Raw genomic sequence first — 16,064 nt, forward strand, 5'->3', positions numbered from 1 at the left:
CAATCAATCTCCACTCTAGCAGCCTGCCAGAGAAAAGATTTGAACCTTACTGAGGATTCAATATTCTCTACTTCAGTCTCTACTGTACTTTCACACACAATATGAGAAATATGATGAAATAATTAAAAATATGAGATGCAAGAGAAACAAGAAAAATGTGGTTCAGTGTATAGCCAAGAGAGGAAATAGTCAACAGAAGCAGGTCTAAAAATGGCTTGGATGTTGGAATTATCAGACAGAATCTTTTCAATAAATACAATAAATATTTTACTGGATCTACTAGAAAAGGAAAACTGGCTTGAGCAGATGGGAAATGCATGCTCTTTATCTATAACTATCTATTAACCTAACTATCCAATGAAAATGAAAACCATGATATCAGAAATCAGGAATAAAGAATTCACTTTATGGCTTTAACAGAATCTAGACACAGTAAAGGAAAAGATGAAGGATTGTGAAGACGGATAATAAACTGAAACACAGAGATGGAAACAAGGTGAAAACAATGAAACAGAACATCCTAGATCTGTAGGAAAATATCAAAATGGACTACCATGAATGGAACCAGGATCCTAGAAGGATAGAGTAAGAATGGGTCAGAAGAAATATGTGAAGGGGCGCCTGGGTGGCTTAGTCGGTTAAGCGTCCGACTTTCGCTTAGGTCATGATCTCGCAGTTCGTGGGTTCGAGCCCCGCGTCGGGCTCTGTGCTGACTGCCAGCTCAGAGCCTGGAGCCTGTTTCAGTCTGTGACTCCCTCTCTCTCTGACCCTCCCCTGCTCACCCTGTCTCTCTCTCTCCTAGAAATAAATAAAACATTAAAAAAAAATTAAAAAAAAAAAAAAAAGAAATATGTGAAGAAACAATGATTGAGAATTTCCCAACATTGATGAAGGATATCAACTTATATATCCAAAATCTTAGCAAACCCAAACAGGATAAATACAAAGATAAGCACTTCTTGCCTTTTATACCAAAAGTCCTACTCAATGCAATATGGCAAGAAAAAGAAATATAAGACACAAAGATTGGAAGGGAGGACGTAAAATGATGTTTTTACAGAGACCATGGTACACTTAAAAAAACCTCAACAAACTATATCAAAATATCACGCTCACAGGACCTAAGGACAGTTCACAAAAATTAGTTAAATATGTATATACTAAGGACAAAAATTTGGAAAATGAAATAAAAACAAANTGTAAAATGATCTTTTTACAGAGACCATGGTACACTTAAAAAACCTCAACAAACTATATCAAAATATCACGCTCACAGGACCTAAGGACAGTTCACAAAAATTAGTTAAATATGTATATACTAAGGACAAAAATTTGGAAAATGAAATAAAAACAAACTACTTAAATTTAGTTTTAAATGTTGGAAAATAAGAAAACTGAAGGAGTTGCACTACCTAATTTCAAGACTTATTCTAAAGCTATGCTAACAAAGTCAGGGTGAAATTAGAAGAAGGAGAAACAAATAGATCTCTGGAGCAGTATAGAGAGCCCAGAAAGAGACTATATATTTAACGCCAATTAATTTTTGACCAAGGCACAAAATCAGGTCAGCAGGTAAAGGAATTTATTTATTTTTTAATTTTTTTAACATTTATTTATTATTGAGAAACAGAGAGAGAAAGAGCGTGAGCAGGGGAGGGGCAGAAAGAAGGTGAGACACAGAATCCAAAGCAGACTCCAGGCTCTGAGCTGTCAGCACAGAGCCTGACACAGGGCTCGAACCCACAAACTGCGAGATCATGACCTGAGCTGAAGTCAGAAGCTTAACCGACTGAGCCACCCAGGCGCCCCAAGGAATTTCTTTTTAAGAAATGGTTCGTTTCTGGGACCCCCTGGGTGGCTTCTCTCTCTTGTATTCCCTCTCTTTCAAAAAGAAATAAAAATATTTTAAAATATTAAAACAAAAAGAAATGGTTCATTTCAACTGAAAATCCATATGGAAAGAAAAATGTACCTCAAATCCTTCATATATAAAAATTGATTTGATATATATCACAGACCTAAACATAAATGCTAGAACCATAAAGCTTTTTGAAGGAAATATGGGAGAAGAGCTCCATGAATTTGGGGTAAGCACTGATTTCTTAGATTGGACACAAAAGATACTAACCATGAAAGAAAAAAAACCTGATAAACTCATTGTTGTGGGCCAAATGGTGTTCCCCCTGAAATTCATATGTTGATATTTTACCCCCAGGGCCTCAGGATCTAACTATATGCGGATATAAGGACTTTACAGAGGCAGTCAAGTTAATGAGGCTGTTAGGGTGGGCTCTATCCCATTTGACTGGTGTCCTTATGAGGAGAGGAAATCAGGAATAGGAATAAATACCAGGGATGCACATGTGCACTGAAAATACTGTGAGGACATCCATAAACCAGGGGAAGACTCTTCAGAGGAGATGAAGCCTGTCAACACTTTGATCTCATAGTTTCAGCCTCCAGTACTGGGAGAATATAAATATTTGTTATTTAAGCCACTCAGTTTGGGGTATCTTGTTGTGGCAGCCCTGGCATACTAATGTATTCATCAAAATTAAACATTTGTGCTTGTTAAGGGAAACGAATGTACAGAATGGGAAAAACATTTGAAATACGTGTGTATCACACATCCAAATATATAGTAGAGAACTCCTCTATATTCACAATGAAAGATAATCCCAGTTTTTATAGGAGCAAAACCTTGAACAGACTTTTTAAGAAAAAAGATACAAGAACGAACAATATCTGCATGAAAATGTGCTTGACATCATTAGCCGTCAGCAAAATGCAAATTAAAGCCGCAACGAAATATCATTTCACACCTACCAGAAGACCAAATGATGGCGAGACTGTGGAGCAACTGGAGTGTCACATTGCTGATAAGAATGTAAAATGGTACAAACACTTTGGAAAATTGCTAGCAAATGCTTTTTTTTTTTGTAACATTAAATATGCATCTGCCTTGTGATCCAGGAATTCCACTTATCTAAGAAAAATGAAAATGTATGTCCACAAAAAGATCTGTATGAGAGTGTTCCTAAAAGCCCCAAACTGGAAATAATCCAAATGTTCACGAAGAGAAACCTGGACAAATAAACTGTGGTATATTCTTACAATAGAACAGCTTCAGTAATAAAAGAATGAATGAATGATACATACAACAACATGGATGAATCTCAGAAACATTCAACTGGATACATGAAGGCAGGTATAAAACAATATACCCTATGATTCCATTTGTGCGAAGTCCTGGAACAGGCAGATATTCTTTGTAAAAGAAATAAGGAAGCGTTTACCCCTGCAGAGAAGGGAAGACTTAACTGGAAAGGGGCATAAGAGAATTCTGCCAGGCAATGAAAGTAGTCTGTATTTTATTTTGGATGGTGGATTTTAGGGTAAGTGCTCTTGTCAAAACTCATGGAGCTACATACTGAAGATCTGTCTTTTTATTTTATGTTAATTATACCTTAATTTAAAAAGGAAAGCAAGAGTATTCGATAGCCCCTTTTCAATGAGGTTCTATCTGTACAGATCAGAGTGGGGATCCATACGGGACCAGTCTTAGCAGGTGTGGTGGGAGACAAGATGCCGCGGTACTGTTTGTTTGGTGACACTGTGAACACAGCTTCCAGGATGGAAAGTCACGGGCTTCCCAACAAAGTGCACCTCAGCCCCACGGCCTACAGGTAGCCATTCATTTATTCATGCCTTCCTTTGTCTTTTCCTACTTCCAGAATGCACACAGTGCCTCGCAGCCATGGGATGGGGGTAGTGAAGGAAACCCGTGGTGGTTTTCCTCTCGTGCCACACTGGCTTACAGAACACACCGTGTCAGACGATAAATATTCTTCAGCCTCTTCCATAAGATAGTTTTGCTCCCAAGGAGCATACAGTCTAAAGCAGGGATTGGCAAAGTATGGTCATTGGCCAAACCCAGTCCACTGCTTGTTTTTTGTAAATAAAGTTTTATTGGAACACAGCCACGCTTTTTTATTTACACGTTGTCTGTGGCTACTCTCAGGTGACAACAGCAGAGTGGAGTAGCTGTGGCAGAGGCTGTATGGCCTGCAAAGCTGAAAATATTTACTCTCTGGTCATTTACAAGAAAGTGTGCTGACCCTTGGTCTAGCAGAAAAAGAAAGAAGTATTCACTAATAATTACTTGGAAGTGTGATAAATACAATGGTAAAGATAAGCATAAAATAATACTTATGGTTTCTTGACACCTTACCGGAAGCCAACCAAATTCTGTTCTGAGTTCTTTTACATATGCTCATTTACTCTTGCAACAGCTCTGTGAAAATGTACTGTATTATTCTTATCTATGGAGGAGGAAAAAAAAATCAGACACAAAAAGTTAGCAACTTGCTTCAGGCCCCAAGTAGGTTAGGAAAGAAAATAGCCCAGATACGATGTGGGGGTCAGGCTCTGAGTCCCCGCTTTATCCACTGTACTCTTATGCCTGAGGTAATTCGAGTGTGTGTGTTTTAAGAGCCTAAGCAGGAGTGCCTAATCCAGTAAAGAAATCCTTTGGGGAGGAAGAGATTCCTGAGCTGAATCTTGAACAAGGAGTTCAGAGTAGGATTTAGCCAAAGCTGAGGTTCTGGGCGTGAAAACCCAGCAGTACAAGTACAGATGTAAAGTAGGAGCAAAGAACTACGAACAATTTAGCTTGCTTGAGTGGACAATGTGGAGCACAAAGTAGTGCTGCTGGGGAGCTGAGATTGGAGAATGGCGGGGTCAGGGTCCTGTTTGATGCTGACACTCAAGGCCGTGCAAGGACAGGGGCCACCCTTGTGCCTTAGTCGGTTAAACATCCTACTGACTCAAGTCATGACCTCATGGTTTGTGAGTTCGAGCCCCGCATCAGGTTCCGCGCTGATGGTGTGGAGCCTGTTTGGGATTATCTCTCTCTCCTCTCTGTCCCTCCTCCACTTGCTCTTTCTCTCTCTCTCTCTCAAAATAAATAAACTTAAAAAAAAAAAAAAGAGTGCGCAAGGACAGATTTGAGCATCAGGAAACAAGACAGAGAAGGTCTATTAGGAGTTGGGTTTGAGGGCGCCTGGATGGCTCAGTCGGTTAAATGTCCAACTTCGGCTCAGGTCATGATCTCACGGTTCATGGGTTCGAGCCCCAGGTCGGGCTCTGTGCTGACAGCCAGCTCAGAGCCTGGAGCCTGTTTCGGATTCTGTGTCTCCCTCTCTCTGTGACCCTCCCCTGCTCACACTACCTCTCTCTCTGTCAGAAATAAATAAAACATTAAAAAAAAAAAAAAAGGAGTTGGGTTTGAACCAGAGCAGCACTGGTGGTGGGAATTCTGGGAAAAGTAAAATCAGCTGAACCTGGTAATTGCTAGAAATGGAGAATGAGAAAGAGGGAGAAGTCTTGAATATCTCCCAGGCCTCCATCCTGGGTGACAGGGACCTGAATCTCACCACTGGAGACCAGGACAGGTATGAGCGCTTCCAGTTCACAGTGGCAGATGATGAGTTCGGGTTTGAACATGCTGAATTCAAAGGAACCATGGAGCATCCTAGGTAGAGGTGCCACTACACGCATGGATGAAATCTGGAGTCTGAGGGGCTGGTGCACACACCAGCATAGAAGACATGGTTGCCACACCGTGTGGGCTGTGGGTCTGAGCAATGTGTTGGAGGAAGGGAAGATGGGATAGTCATGGGTTTGGGTGGGTCCCTTGTGCACTCACTCTGCCTTTGGCACCCTGTTCAGCATATTTGAGCTCCATGCTCACTTCTCTCCCCAGCTGCCTCTTTGCCCCACTCAGCTGGTCTGGCCAATGTCCTGGGATCACCCGCACCCCCAGCCCATTGTGCACCCCAGGACCCAGACTTCTCCTGCATCGCCCTCTCCGTTGTTGCCAATGCTCAAGTTATAGACCCATGATTTTTGATATCTGATGGAATTTTTTTCCCTCTCTGCAGAGCTCTGGAAAATCAAGGGTTTGAAATAATTGAGAGGGGTGAAATCGAAGTGAAAGGGAAAGGGAAAATGACCACGTACTTTCTGATCCGGAACCTGCATGCCTCAGAGGAGGAGATCATGGGTAGACCTCTCAGCCTGCTTGATCACAAGGGTGAGCACAACAGAAGCCGCATCTCAGTGTCGGATGCTTTTTCCACTAACAGCTTCAGATGTGTTTAGTGTGGCCCTCGGGAATGCAGGGTCAGCATGGGTGGGTCACCCCTTTGCACCACTCCCATTGGGTAGAGGCTCCCACGGGTCAGAACACCCAGGATGAACACTTGCATCTGGGATAGTTTGATGTCCCCTGAGCTGGGCTGATGGGTCCAGTCTAAACGGTCCCTCATGCATTCATTTTCAAGGTTCTTGCCTGTCCCAGAAAGGGGGTCTTTTCCCATCCGCCTCGCCTGTAGCTGGGGGACTTGAGAATCTCACGCTCTGCTCCTCAGCCTCCGAGTAGGCTCCAGGACAGGCTTTCCCCCCACACAGAAACCTTCCGCCTTTCTCATTTTCTGCTGACTTCTAAAACTGGGTAGAAGGACAAAATCTGTGACTCACGGGGCTCCAGGAAGGACGGGAGGGTGAGTTTAGATTAAAACAACCCAGTACTAAGCCAGCCCAGGGATCACCATTTGGCTCTGGGTGCCGCGGCAGCTGGAATCCTCTGAGGAGGTCTCCATCAACCGCCGGGGGGGTCCCTCCACCCCACGTGGTCAGGGCCCTGTGACATCTGCCCTGGTCAGTGCTGGGGGGGTGCTGACCCAAAGGGGAAAGCCAGTAGCAGGAGGCAAACCTCCCTGAGCCTCCAAAGTAAAGTGGAGGCGGAAATGGATTCATTCTGACAGGAGCTAATCTTTAGTTACTCCAGGGGCCTGCAAAGGAAAAATCTCAAAATCCAGAGGTTTCTCATTGCTCATATGTGCAGGAAGTCTCTTTGGGACACATGAATTAAGGTTACTATTTTCTTTAAGTAGGTCAATCCCAATAAAGAGATGGGTATTGGAAGAACTTTAATAATTGTTTTCATAGTGCCTTCACCTCATGTTACCATCCCTGTGGGCTGCGATGGGATTGGGGTCACATTTTACTGATAAAGACACTGAGATAGAGAGATCTAAACTTAAACATTGGGAATAGCTTTGGCTAGGATAGAGCAGAGGGCACCTTTAGCGGAGTTTTTGGCCTCTAAATTTCTAGGCTTAAGGTGCCTCACCCATGACATCACCTTCTCTCTCTCACCAACATGCCCTCCCCACAGGCAGGATTGCTAGAAAGGGGTAAGTAAGGTTTTCCCCCCTTTTCTTTTCTTTGTTGTCAGAACTAGACACAGTAAGTGGGGAGAGGTGTTCTGCCACCTGATTGTGGGAGAGAAAAGACGGAGCTGGAGGCTTTAGCATCAGGACAGGGCAGAATCCTGCTCAGACGGTGCACCCAGCTCAGACTGCGTACTGCTTTCTCCCTTGATGTCCCTGCAGGAGTTCTCAAATGGGACCATTTGAGAAACAGGATTCTAGAACATGGTGTGTGTCAGTAGACTCTTAACCACTTTCAGTTCTGAGCTGGGAAAACAAAGTCAACAAAGTCAAATATGAGTAAGGGTGCCTCAGTTAAAGATTTCACTGTAAACCTTGAGAAAGAGAAAAGATGTGTGTGTGTGTGTGTGGGGGGGGGTAGCCCATTAGATCCCTTCTGGATCCTAAACAGAATCATTGTGCAAACTAGGAAAAAGCACACTTTGGAGGGTAAATATCTCCCCAGGTATAGTTTATGGTAAAGGAAAGTCACCCATTCCTCTGGGCAGATGTCAGCCCCCTCCTGACCTCCTTGGCCAGGTATCTCCATGCAGAGAAATGGCAGAAAGATCTCAGCCTCTTTTCTTTCCTTGCTTCTTTCCTTGCAAGTGCACTTGCCTTTCCCCATCAGCCTGGGGTCACTCCACTTTCGCCATCAGCCTAGGATCTCCTGGGTGAGCTGAGGCTTGAGCCCTGGGGGAGTGAGTGCCTGCCCCTCCCACCCCCACTGCAGTGCAGTGCTGGAGATGGCCCAGAACATGATCCCATTAACCTCCAGGGGCCAAGGGACTTTGTCCCACACAGCAAGACCGAGCCTCTCAAAGCCCATGATGGAGGAGGGGGACACAGAAACACTACTATGAATGTTAATGTTCTTCCCAAATTGGCCTCTTTCCTCAGATTATCTCCCATAGGACACACACATTAGCTTTTTGGGTGATTTGGGGGAAGTGCGGGAGGAAGTCCAAGGAGATGAATGTGAGTAGATTGGAATTGCAGCCAGCTCTAAGAACTCTGGGTAGACTGTAGTGGGGCAGGGTGAGGGGGCCTCAGTAGTGAGCCCCCAGTGTCATTGCGGGTCCGAGCTCCTCCCCCACCTGGCATGAGGGGACACATGTGAGGAAAAAGGAGCAAGAAAGGAAGGCACCACAGAGAGCTCTTTCTCAAACCATTCTCCTTCCTCCCTTTTGTTCTACAAAGCAAGTGCATTTACTGATTCACCTTCTAGCTGGTGAATGCATGAAACATACTAAATGTCATACAATCTCCCCAGCAGTGACATTTAACAGTTGGAACCGCTGTCCAGTAAGTCCTTCACACGATGGGCACCCGAGGAAATGCCCCTGGGGCTGCTGATGTTGAGAGGCATCAAAGAAAGGCCCCCACCTCTGCAGCTCGTGAGGTCGGCTTGCCATCCTCCCTTTTCCTTCCCCACGTGCTTATTTGCAGAAGCAAGTGCTCAAGGTTGTCAAGACAGCACAGCTGTTGCCATCATGCAGTACAAGGACAGCAGGCAGTTGTCCCTGAAGAGTGACACAGCAGATGGTGAGTCCAGTGACCACTACAGACACTCCCCAGGGCTGCAGGGCACATAAAGAGATTGGGTGGGTTCAGAGGTGTGGCTCGTGGGGGGTGGGACAGCTCAGGTGGAGTCTGGGGCCCTGGGGCAGGCTGCTTCTGATGGCTGCTTACTGCACTCTGAATGTGTTCTGTTTTCATACTCCCTCATCCCACCCACCTCCCCACCCCAAGTGTGCCAGGGCCCTCATTCTGGAAGGGCTCTCTGTGCCCCCCTCCAACAGAATGTCTAATACTCGGAAAGACATATTGGTCTCCAGATGCCCACTAAACAAAGTTTCTCTGGACATCATGCCCTCAGTGGCACGCCATCTGTGAATAAGGAATGCCAGAGACTTCCACACTTTTCCCATCACAGGGTGCTCAGAGCAGCAACAACAGAAGTACAGTCCCGGTGACCCTCTTCTCTGTTTTCTTCCTGAAGGAGGTAGGGGTAGAAGGCTTCCCTCAATCCATGTCCACTCTTTACTGCCCGGGAGAGCCTTCCACTCAAGAGCCATGCACAACTCAGGTTTGAGGATGGGTTTTAAGGATGGGGACACCAAGCGGTGACGAAGACACAGGGATGAGCCTGCAGAGTGAATTGCTGTCACGGCAGTCCACCCCCCAACTTTTCCTCTCTGGCTTTGTGCAGCCACTGTCACCTTCTTGCTTTCTGGAAACTCCATGTGAGAGGGTCCAAGGCAGGATTAAGCTTTTGAGGCAAGACAGCAGTGTCTGTTACAGAGGACTATCTCTCAAGGATTTTTCCAAACCCTGCCTGGTCACTGAGACCATTTCTAAAGAAAATGAGACAACCCATGTGAAGAGTTAGTACAGGTTAATAAACTCTATATAAAGAGTTTAGCCATAGGTATTTTTATTAGACAGTAGCTTTGGAATGTTGCTTGAGCCCTTGGCATTGGGTATTGTTCCCATGTCTGAATACTTCCCTCTAGTTCAATCCCAGAATCTGAGATTGAGGGACTGATGAGACCCTTGCATTTAATTCTGGTGAGAGGAGACAAGGCAAAACATCCCTTACTCTGATTGGGGCCCAGGGCAATCTTGGATTCTGGGTCATAAGAAGCTCTGAGTAGACTTTCTGCCATGACCCAGAGGTACTCCCACCCCAACTCCCTGCCTTCCTACAACTGCATGTTTCTGAAAAACGGTCAAGCTGTAAATAGTATGCAGCGTTCACAGATTAATTCAACAACATCTTTTAGAAAACTGTGGATGCTCCAGGGAAACAGAGAGTGGAGGCCAGGACCTATGCTGGGATTGGCCATTGCTCACTGAACAGAAGACATGAGTCCCTAACTTCATACAGCCTGCATTTTAGTAGTGGGAGACACACACCCTAGAAGAAATACGTAAGATCACATTAGGTAGTGACAAATGTTAGGAAGAAAACGAAAAACTGAGCAATGGAGAAGAGGGCAATGAAGGCTTCTTTGAGACAGCATTTAAGCTGAAATGCATGGTCAAGGGCCAGCTGTGCGGCAAGTCACAGCCATGGGACTTTCAGACAGCTCCAGGCCCTAAGCAAACATGAGCATGGCCAATTCAAAGAAGAATAAGAAGGCCAGTGTGTCTAAAGGGGGGTAGAAGAGGAAGGGGACAGTAGGGGACAAAAGGTGAGCAGGAGCCCTGGCCAGTGTGGTCTTGAGCTTTCCTGTCCACATATGGAAAGTCTGAGTGTAAGTAAGGGGCAAGGCAGGAAGCTATGGGAACTCCTTGGGAACATCCCATGGGAGAAGCCTGTGCCACTCGAGTACCTAAATGACTGCTCCATAAACAGCTCAGAATGGGAGGCCTAAGAACGCTTCATGCTCTAGGAAGGGAAACAAATTCATTGCTCAAGCTTGTGCTACCTGGGGATCCCTCCACAGGAGAGATGAACAGGGCTGGGCAGGGGCCGGACTTCTTGCAGAAAATGGAGACAGAAGTTTCTCAGTTGGGCCCCTGATACAGTATCTCCTCCAACTGCTGCTTTCCCGGACATACACCAATACCAACAACTATAGAAGGAGAAACTGAGGTCACTTCAGTTTGGGGGTGAAAACTGGATGGGTGGAGAACTGGCATTTGTGGGGCAACTAGTTAGTCTTGGGCATTTTGCCCACTTATCTCATTTGACACAAGAGTCCTGTGACTGTTCCCCTAACAGAGGTAAGAAAGTTGAAGTTCATAAAGGTGATAAAATTTCAATGAGGTCCCACAACTTGGAAGAAGTAGGACTTGATCTTTATGCTTGTTTGTCTCAGGCAGCCTGTATTCACATGAGCAATGGACCAAAACGATTTCAGTTTCTCCAGTTGGTAGGCGGCTCGCTGCATGTGGACCTCCAGGCTTCACAGTGCTCTGCCATGTTTCTCTCACATTCTCTGGGCTCTGACTGAGCCACTTTCTGGTTGTTTCTGGGTGCGATTCGCAGGCGTATTAGTGAGGACCAGCTCACACAGTGTAGGTGAATGATAAAACGTGTGGTAGGAGTCAGAGGCTTGGAAATGAGGACAAAGCACAGCAGAGCCACTGGACCTCCCTCTGGCTATCCAAACTCAGACCTACCAGATCAGAAATTGCTTTTAACAACTTCCCCAGGGAACTGGAGTTGAGTTTCCCATGATACACAGGCTTCTTCCTTATCTCTGATGGTTGGCAGCAGACATAGAATTTCCCCTTGAAGGATTCATGTTATCTGCTCCCTGGACCTGCCTTGACATTGTGATTTAGGTCTCAGTTCTCGTGGGTTTGGGGCTACATCTGCTAATGTCATGCTTTGCACTGAGCTAGGTGAGGGCTGCCAGAAGGTCACTGCAGGAGCCCCCACTCTTACCTCCAGCCTTGGGGCCCTTCCACCTGGCCCCTATGTGGGCGTTAGTATGGGAACATGCTTCTATTAGTAGCCAAAACCTGTCAGAACCCTGAAGATTAGGATATTGGCTCTTGTTACCTCCAAGTTTTGCCGGTTTCCCAACCTCTAGGCAGTCAGGAGGACATTTAAGACTCACCTCATTGGTCAAATCTGCCATCAACCTCACCAGGTTGTCACCTGGTCGCCACATTTCCGATCATGTTCCAGGGGCACTCATTTCCATCTGACCTGGCTCCCAGATGTGGGAAGAGGCACTGCTCTGCCTCCCATTCCCCCTCTCTGCACGGAGCTCAGAGGCCAGGAGCAAACCACACAGACCCCTCTCTGCGGGCCAGCTGAGATGTGACACTCACCCCTTTCCTAGGCCCTCTTTCAAAGGGGGGGGTCTCCCTGAATTCTGTGAGCCCCAGCCAGAATGTCAGCCTGCCCTGGCAATAGGAGCCACTCCAGCAGGACCCGGGCCTGCAGGCTGCACCCAGGACCTCATTTGCACTTCAATAATATTCTTTTCTTTTACTCCACTCTGTATTTGGGTGTTAGAAGTGTCAGGGGAGAGACTCCCCAGTGCAATTAAACAGGAGTATTGAGCCGGAGAGAAATCAGTGTGTGTTGACTCAGGTATTTAAGCAACCACCTTTCAGTATTGACTAAAAATTTGGCCTTCCAGCTTGTCCCTGCTGGCAGGCTCTTCTGGCATCTTGTCAGACCTCTGTTAATGTGTTTTTCAAATTTCAACTTGCTTCAACTTGTCTCCTAACTGATTCTCCCGACAATTATAATAATGGGTTGCAGACTGACCTGCATACAGCACTTAGGCACGTAGCCCAGGCTCCTCTCTGGAGGTGACCCCTTCTTGTAAATCAGTCCAAGGGTGTCCACTTGCTGGGTTCATGGCAGGTTAAGTCAGTTTGGAGGACTTGTTACAACTCCTACCTGCTCCGCTGGAGGGTGTTAGTGACAGGGGTCTCTCTCGGAGCTTAGTGGTCTACCTGCTGGGGGCTTCGCCCGTTCTCTCAAATCTGACTCAGTCTTCCTGACAGGAGGAACTTTCCCACCCCATGCAATCCTCTTAATGGGTGGAGGAGTCTGCGGTCACTTAATTGGCAGGTCCTTGCACCTCACTTTGCAGGGTCCTGACAATACAAGTTAAGTGCCTTTCCCAGATGCATCCAGTGAGCTGGGGCCCAGCTGGTTGGGAGCCAGGCGAAGGAGCCTGGGCCTGTATTCCTGGCCCTCAGACCATTCAGCGGCCTTTCTGAGGCCTCTCTAAGCATGGCTGTCAAGTCTTCCTGACCTTTTCTACTTGGGGCTGATGAATGGCACAGCTGTTTTTGCTAGAAGACTGGTCTTCATATTTATTTATTTATTAATATTGAAGTACCCTTGGCACACAATGTCACATTAGTTTCAAGTGTACGACATAGTGATTCAACGAGTGTGTATACATTATGCTGTGTTCACCACGGTGTGATCACCATCTGTCACCATGCTATTACAGTACCATTGACTGTATTCCCTATGCTGTGCGTTGTATCCCTGAGGCATAGCTGTTTTTAACCTCAGGCTTTCTAGAAGTTGAACTGTTAACCCAACAATGTTCTGTAGAAGGAAGATGCTAGAAGTATAAATGAACTCTTCACAAATGAGGAGTTTACTAATGGAAGAACATTGTCAGTGTGAGGACTGGCCTCTAGAGTCACCTATAAGCCTTGGCATCATCGACTAGGATGTAGCATCAGGAGCCAATAGGCATGGGATGGCATCAGACTTGGATGGTTGGGCGTCACCCCAAGAGTGACTTAGTAGGCTCAGAGGGGGTCTTTTAACTCTGGTTTGTTAACCATCTCCACAGGGCATTCTGATGAGCTGCCAGGCTAGGGAACTACCATCATGGTAGAATGGGCATTAGCTTCAAATCAGAATTCCTGGACCTGTGTCCACATCCTGGTGCCGAGTAAGCAGCTGTGTCAGTTTGGGCAAGTCCACTTTGTTTCTTGTTTCTCAGCCTGAAAGCAGAGTGCCTGCTTTACTGGTCACTTTGAGGAACATTTGAGAAGCTATGTATTATCTGAAAACTGTAAAGTGCTGAAGGCATGTCACATATGCCAACTGCTTAGTCAATTAGGGACCTTATTGTTGGGAATCACTCACTTAACAAATATGTGATGGCAGGGACAGGCAGATCAAGGATGTGGCCTCTTCTCTGATCTCTGGAGAATGCAGGGGCTTCTGGAAGCTGGAGATCTAGTTTCTCCAGGTCGTGACCTCTTTTGCCCATGGACAGAAATAGGAGACAAGGGGGAGAGGAATTCTAGAATGGCAAACACCCCCATGAAACCTGATGGCCCCACTGCACCATTTTTATCACTAGATAAAATTCTCTCACTGGTGGAGTTTCCTCCAAAGAATATCACTTCTAGAATTTGTGACTCCTTTTCCTGTTCACACCTATGAACAGTATGATGTGGTCAGTCTGACTTTCCCCTAGTGCAGGTGGATTCATTGGAAAATTAACTCAGATTGAACCAAGGAGGAGGAGAGACAGTGTTCTGCACACATGGAGATCATTTGGAGTAAAGGCCAGGTCAGGTGAGACATACAGGTGGGAGGGGACCCCCAACTACAGGCTTCATGTGGGGAGCACCCAAACTGGGTAAAGTCCTAGGGACAACTGAGAAGACCCAACTGAGAGTCAGACTTCAGGCTTAGGCCAAAGCCCCTGCCCCAGTCATGGAAAATCAGAACTGAAACTAAGACACAGTTTCCCACATCTTATTCTATCTAGGAGGTTCATACAGGCGCAGAATGCAGACAAGGAATTATTTCAGTCGCAAATGTAAGACTCCTTCTTATAACTCCATGTCATATTCTTCATGACTCATGGAGTCCTGTTTGTAATGACCAGCCAGGGACCCAAATTCCATGTATATTTCCCAAGGCAATAACATTTCCCAGAACTCCTCTTGGCTACCACTACTGACATACAGCACCCCCTAAGTTCACATGTGACAATGCTACATAAGCAATAGTTATTCCCGAAGCCAGGGAAGGTTCTTTCTATAACCATTCTTTTTACTTAATTCATTTTTAATAGATATTGAAGTGGGTTTTGGTGCTGCTTTTAATTCTTTCCTGGGCTGTGTTGGTTTGTTCAACTGAAGATTATTTGTTTATTCATTTATATTATAGAAGGAATATTTAATTATTACCATTATGTTAAAACCAGAAAGTGCAGATGAACCAAAAGAAGAAAGCAAAAGCACCTGTAATTCCATCACCCAGAGAGGCTACTACAATGTTTTGATGCCTATCTCCCAAACTTGAGCATGTTAGGGTCCACATGCATGTGTATATGTGGGCGCTTCTCTGCACAGAACGGGGACTGTCACACATACGCTGTTTTGTAACTTGGGAGGTGATGGATTTCTTTCCCTTGAACATTTAAACACAGTTCAAAACAGAAGAGGGACATTTTAAAAAGGACATAATGTGCTTGACGTGATATAGTTGTTTCCCATGTGATTTGCGCTGTTGTAGACCAAAAGCCAATTTACATCACATCAAATGGAAACTCCAATTATTGTGTACTTCTGCAAATTTGTAATACATCTGTGAGGTCCCTGATATTCTGTGAGTCCTAAAGTTGCCTCTAAAGTTTCCAGGAAAGACTAACATAGTTCAACTTAGTTTTGACGTCTAGATTATTTTAGTTACCTCGATATCAGTAATCCATGGAAGATGCACATTGTAATACTCAAGCAAGAAACTTAACCATAGCACTACATTTCCCAATGATGCACAATAATGAACATTAATGTAGCAAAATGATGATACTAGTAGGCAGTCCTGAGGGGTGTGAGCAATGGTATTATAAGAGCAAAAGATGATGAATGAGAACTCATCTCACGTAAACAAGGAAGTTCTTTCCTCATCTGGAATGTGGAATTGGATTGGGTAAAGTGTCCAATATATATGAGTAAAAATTCAAGGAAGATCTTGCTATTCCATGCCATTCAAGGCTTGTTTGGATTGTCAGGTGGCATTGGCTCAAGTAAAGCTGTGTTGGGCCTGGTAGCTTTCAATATGTTGTCTCCGTTCTCCCAACACAATGCTACCTGGTCATTTTTTCTCTCCTTGTCCATCAGGGACTTTTTCTTCAAGGACAGCAAAAGGAAAGAGGAAGATAGTGAGTGTAATAAGAGTGCAAGGGAAATGTGGGTAGAAATGGAGAAGAGGACCACAGTTACACACAGGCAAGAAAGTAAAACAACAACAACAACAAACTGACCAGGTTAGAAGAGAGAAAAATGTGCCGTGGGAACGAGAGAAATGAAGCAGTGAGGAAAAGTAGG

The 16,064-nt window shown here is 45.3% G+C and overlaps 1 protein-coding gene across 1 annotated transcript in view; it reads left to right on the forward strand.

Annotated features, from left to right (window-relative positions):
- Positions 1-16,064, forward strand: part of LOC144222155 (guanylate cyclase soluble subunit beta-2-like) — a 77,800-nt gene that overhangs the window by 59,207 nt on the left and 2,529 nt on the right. Inside the window, exons 13-15 of the mRNA XM_077752669.1 lie at positions 3,532-3,686; positions 5,943-6,094; positions 8,724-8,819. Of these exons, the coding sequence (XP_077608795.1) occupies positions 3,532-3,686; positions 5,943-6,094; positions 8,724-8,819 (403 nt within the window). The remainder of the gene's footprint in view (positions 1-3,531; positions 3,687-5,942; positions 6,095-8,723; positions 8,820-16,064) is intronic.

Source organism: Crocuta crocuta, unplaced genomic scaffold (assembly GCF_008692635.1).
Source record: "Crocuta crocuta isolate KB4526 unplaced genomic scaffold, BGI_CrCroc_1.0 scaffold190, whole genome shotgun sequence".
Taxonomy (NCBI): Eukaryota; Metazoa; Chordata; class Mammalia; order Carnivora; family Hyaenidae; genus Crocuta; species Crocuta crocuta.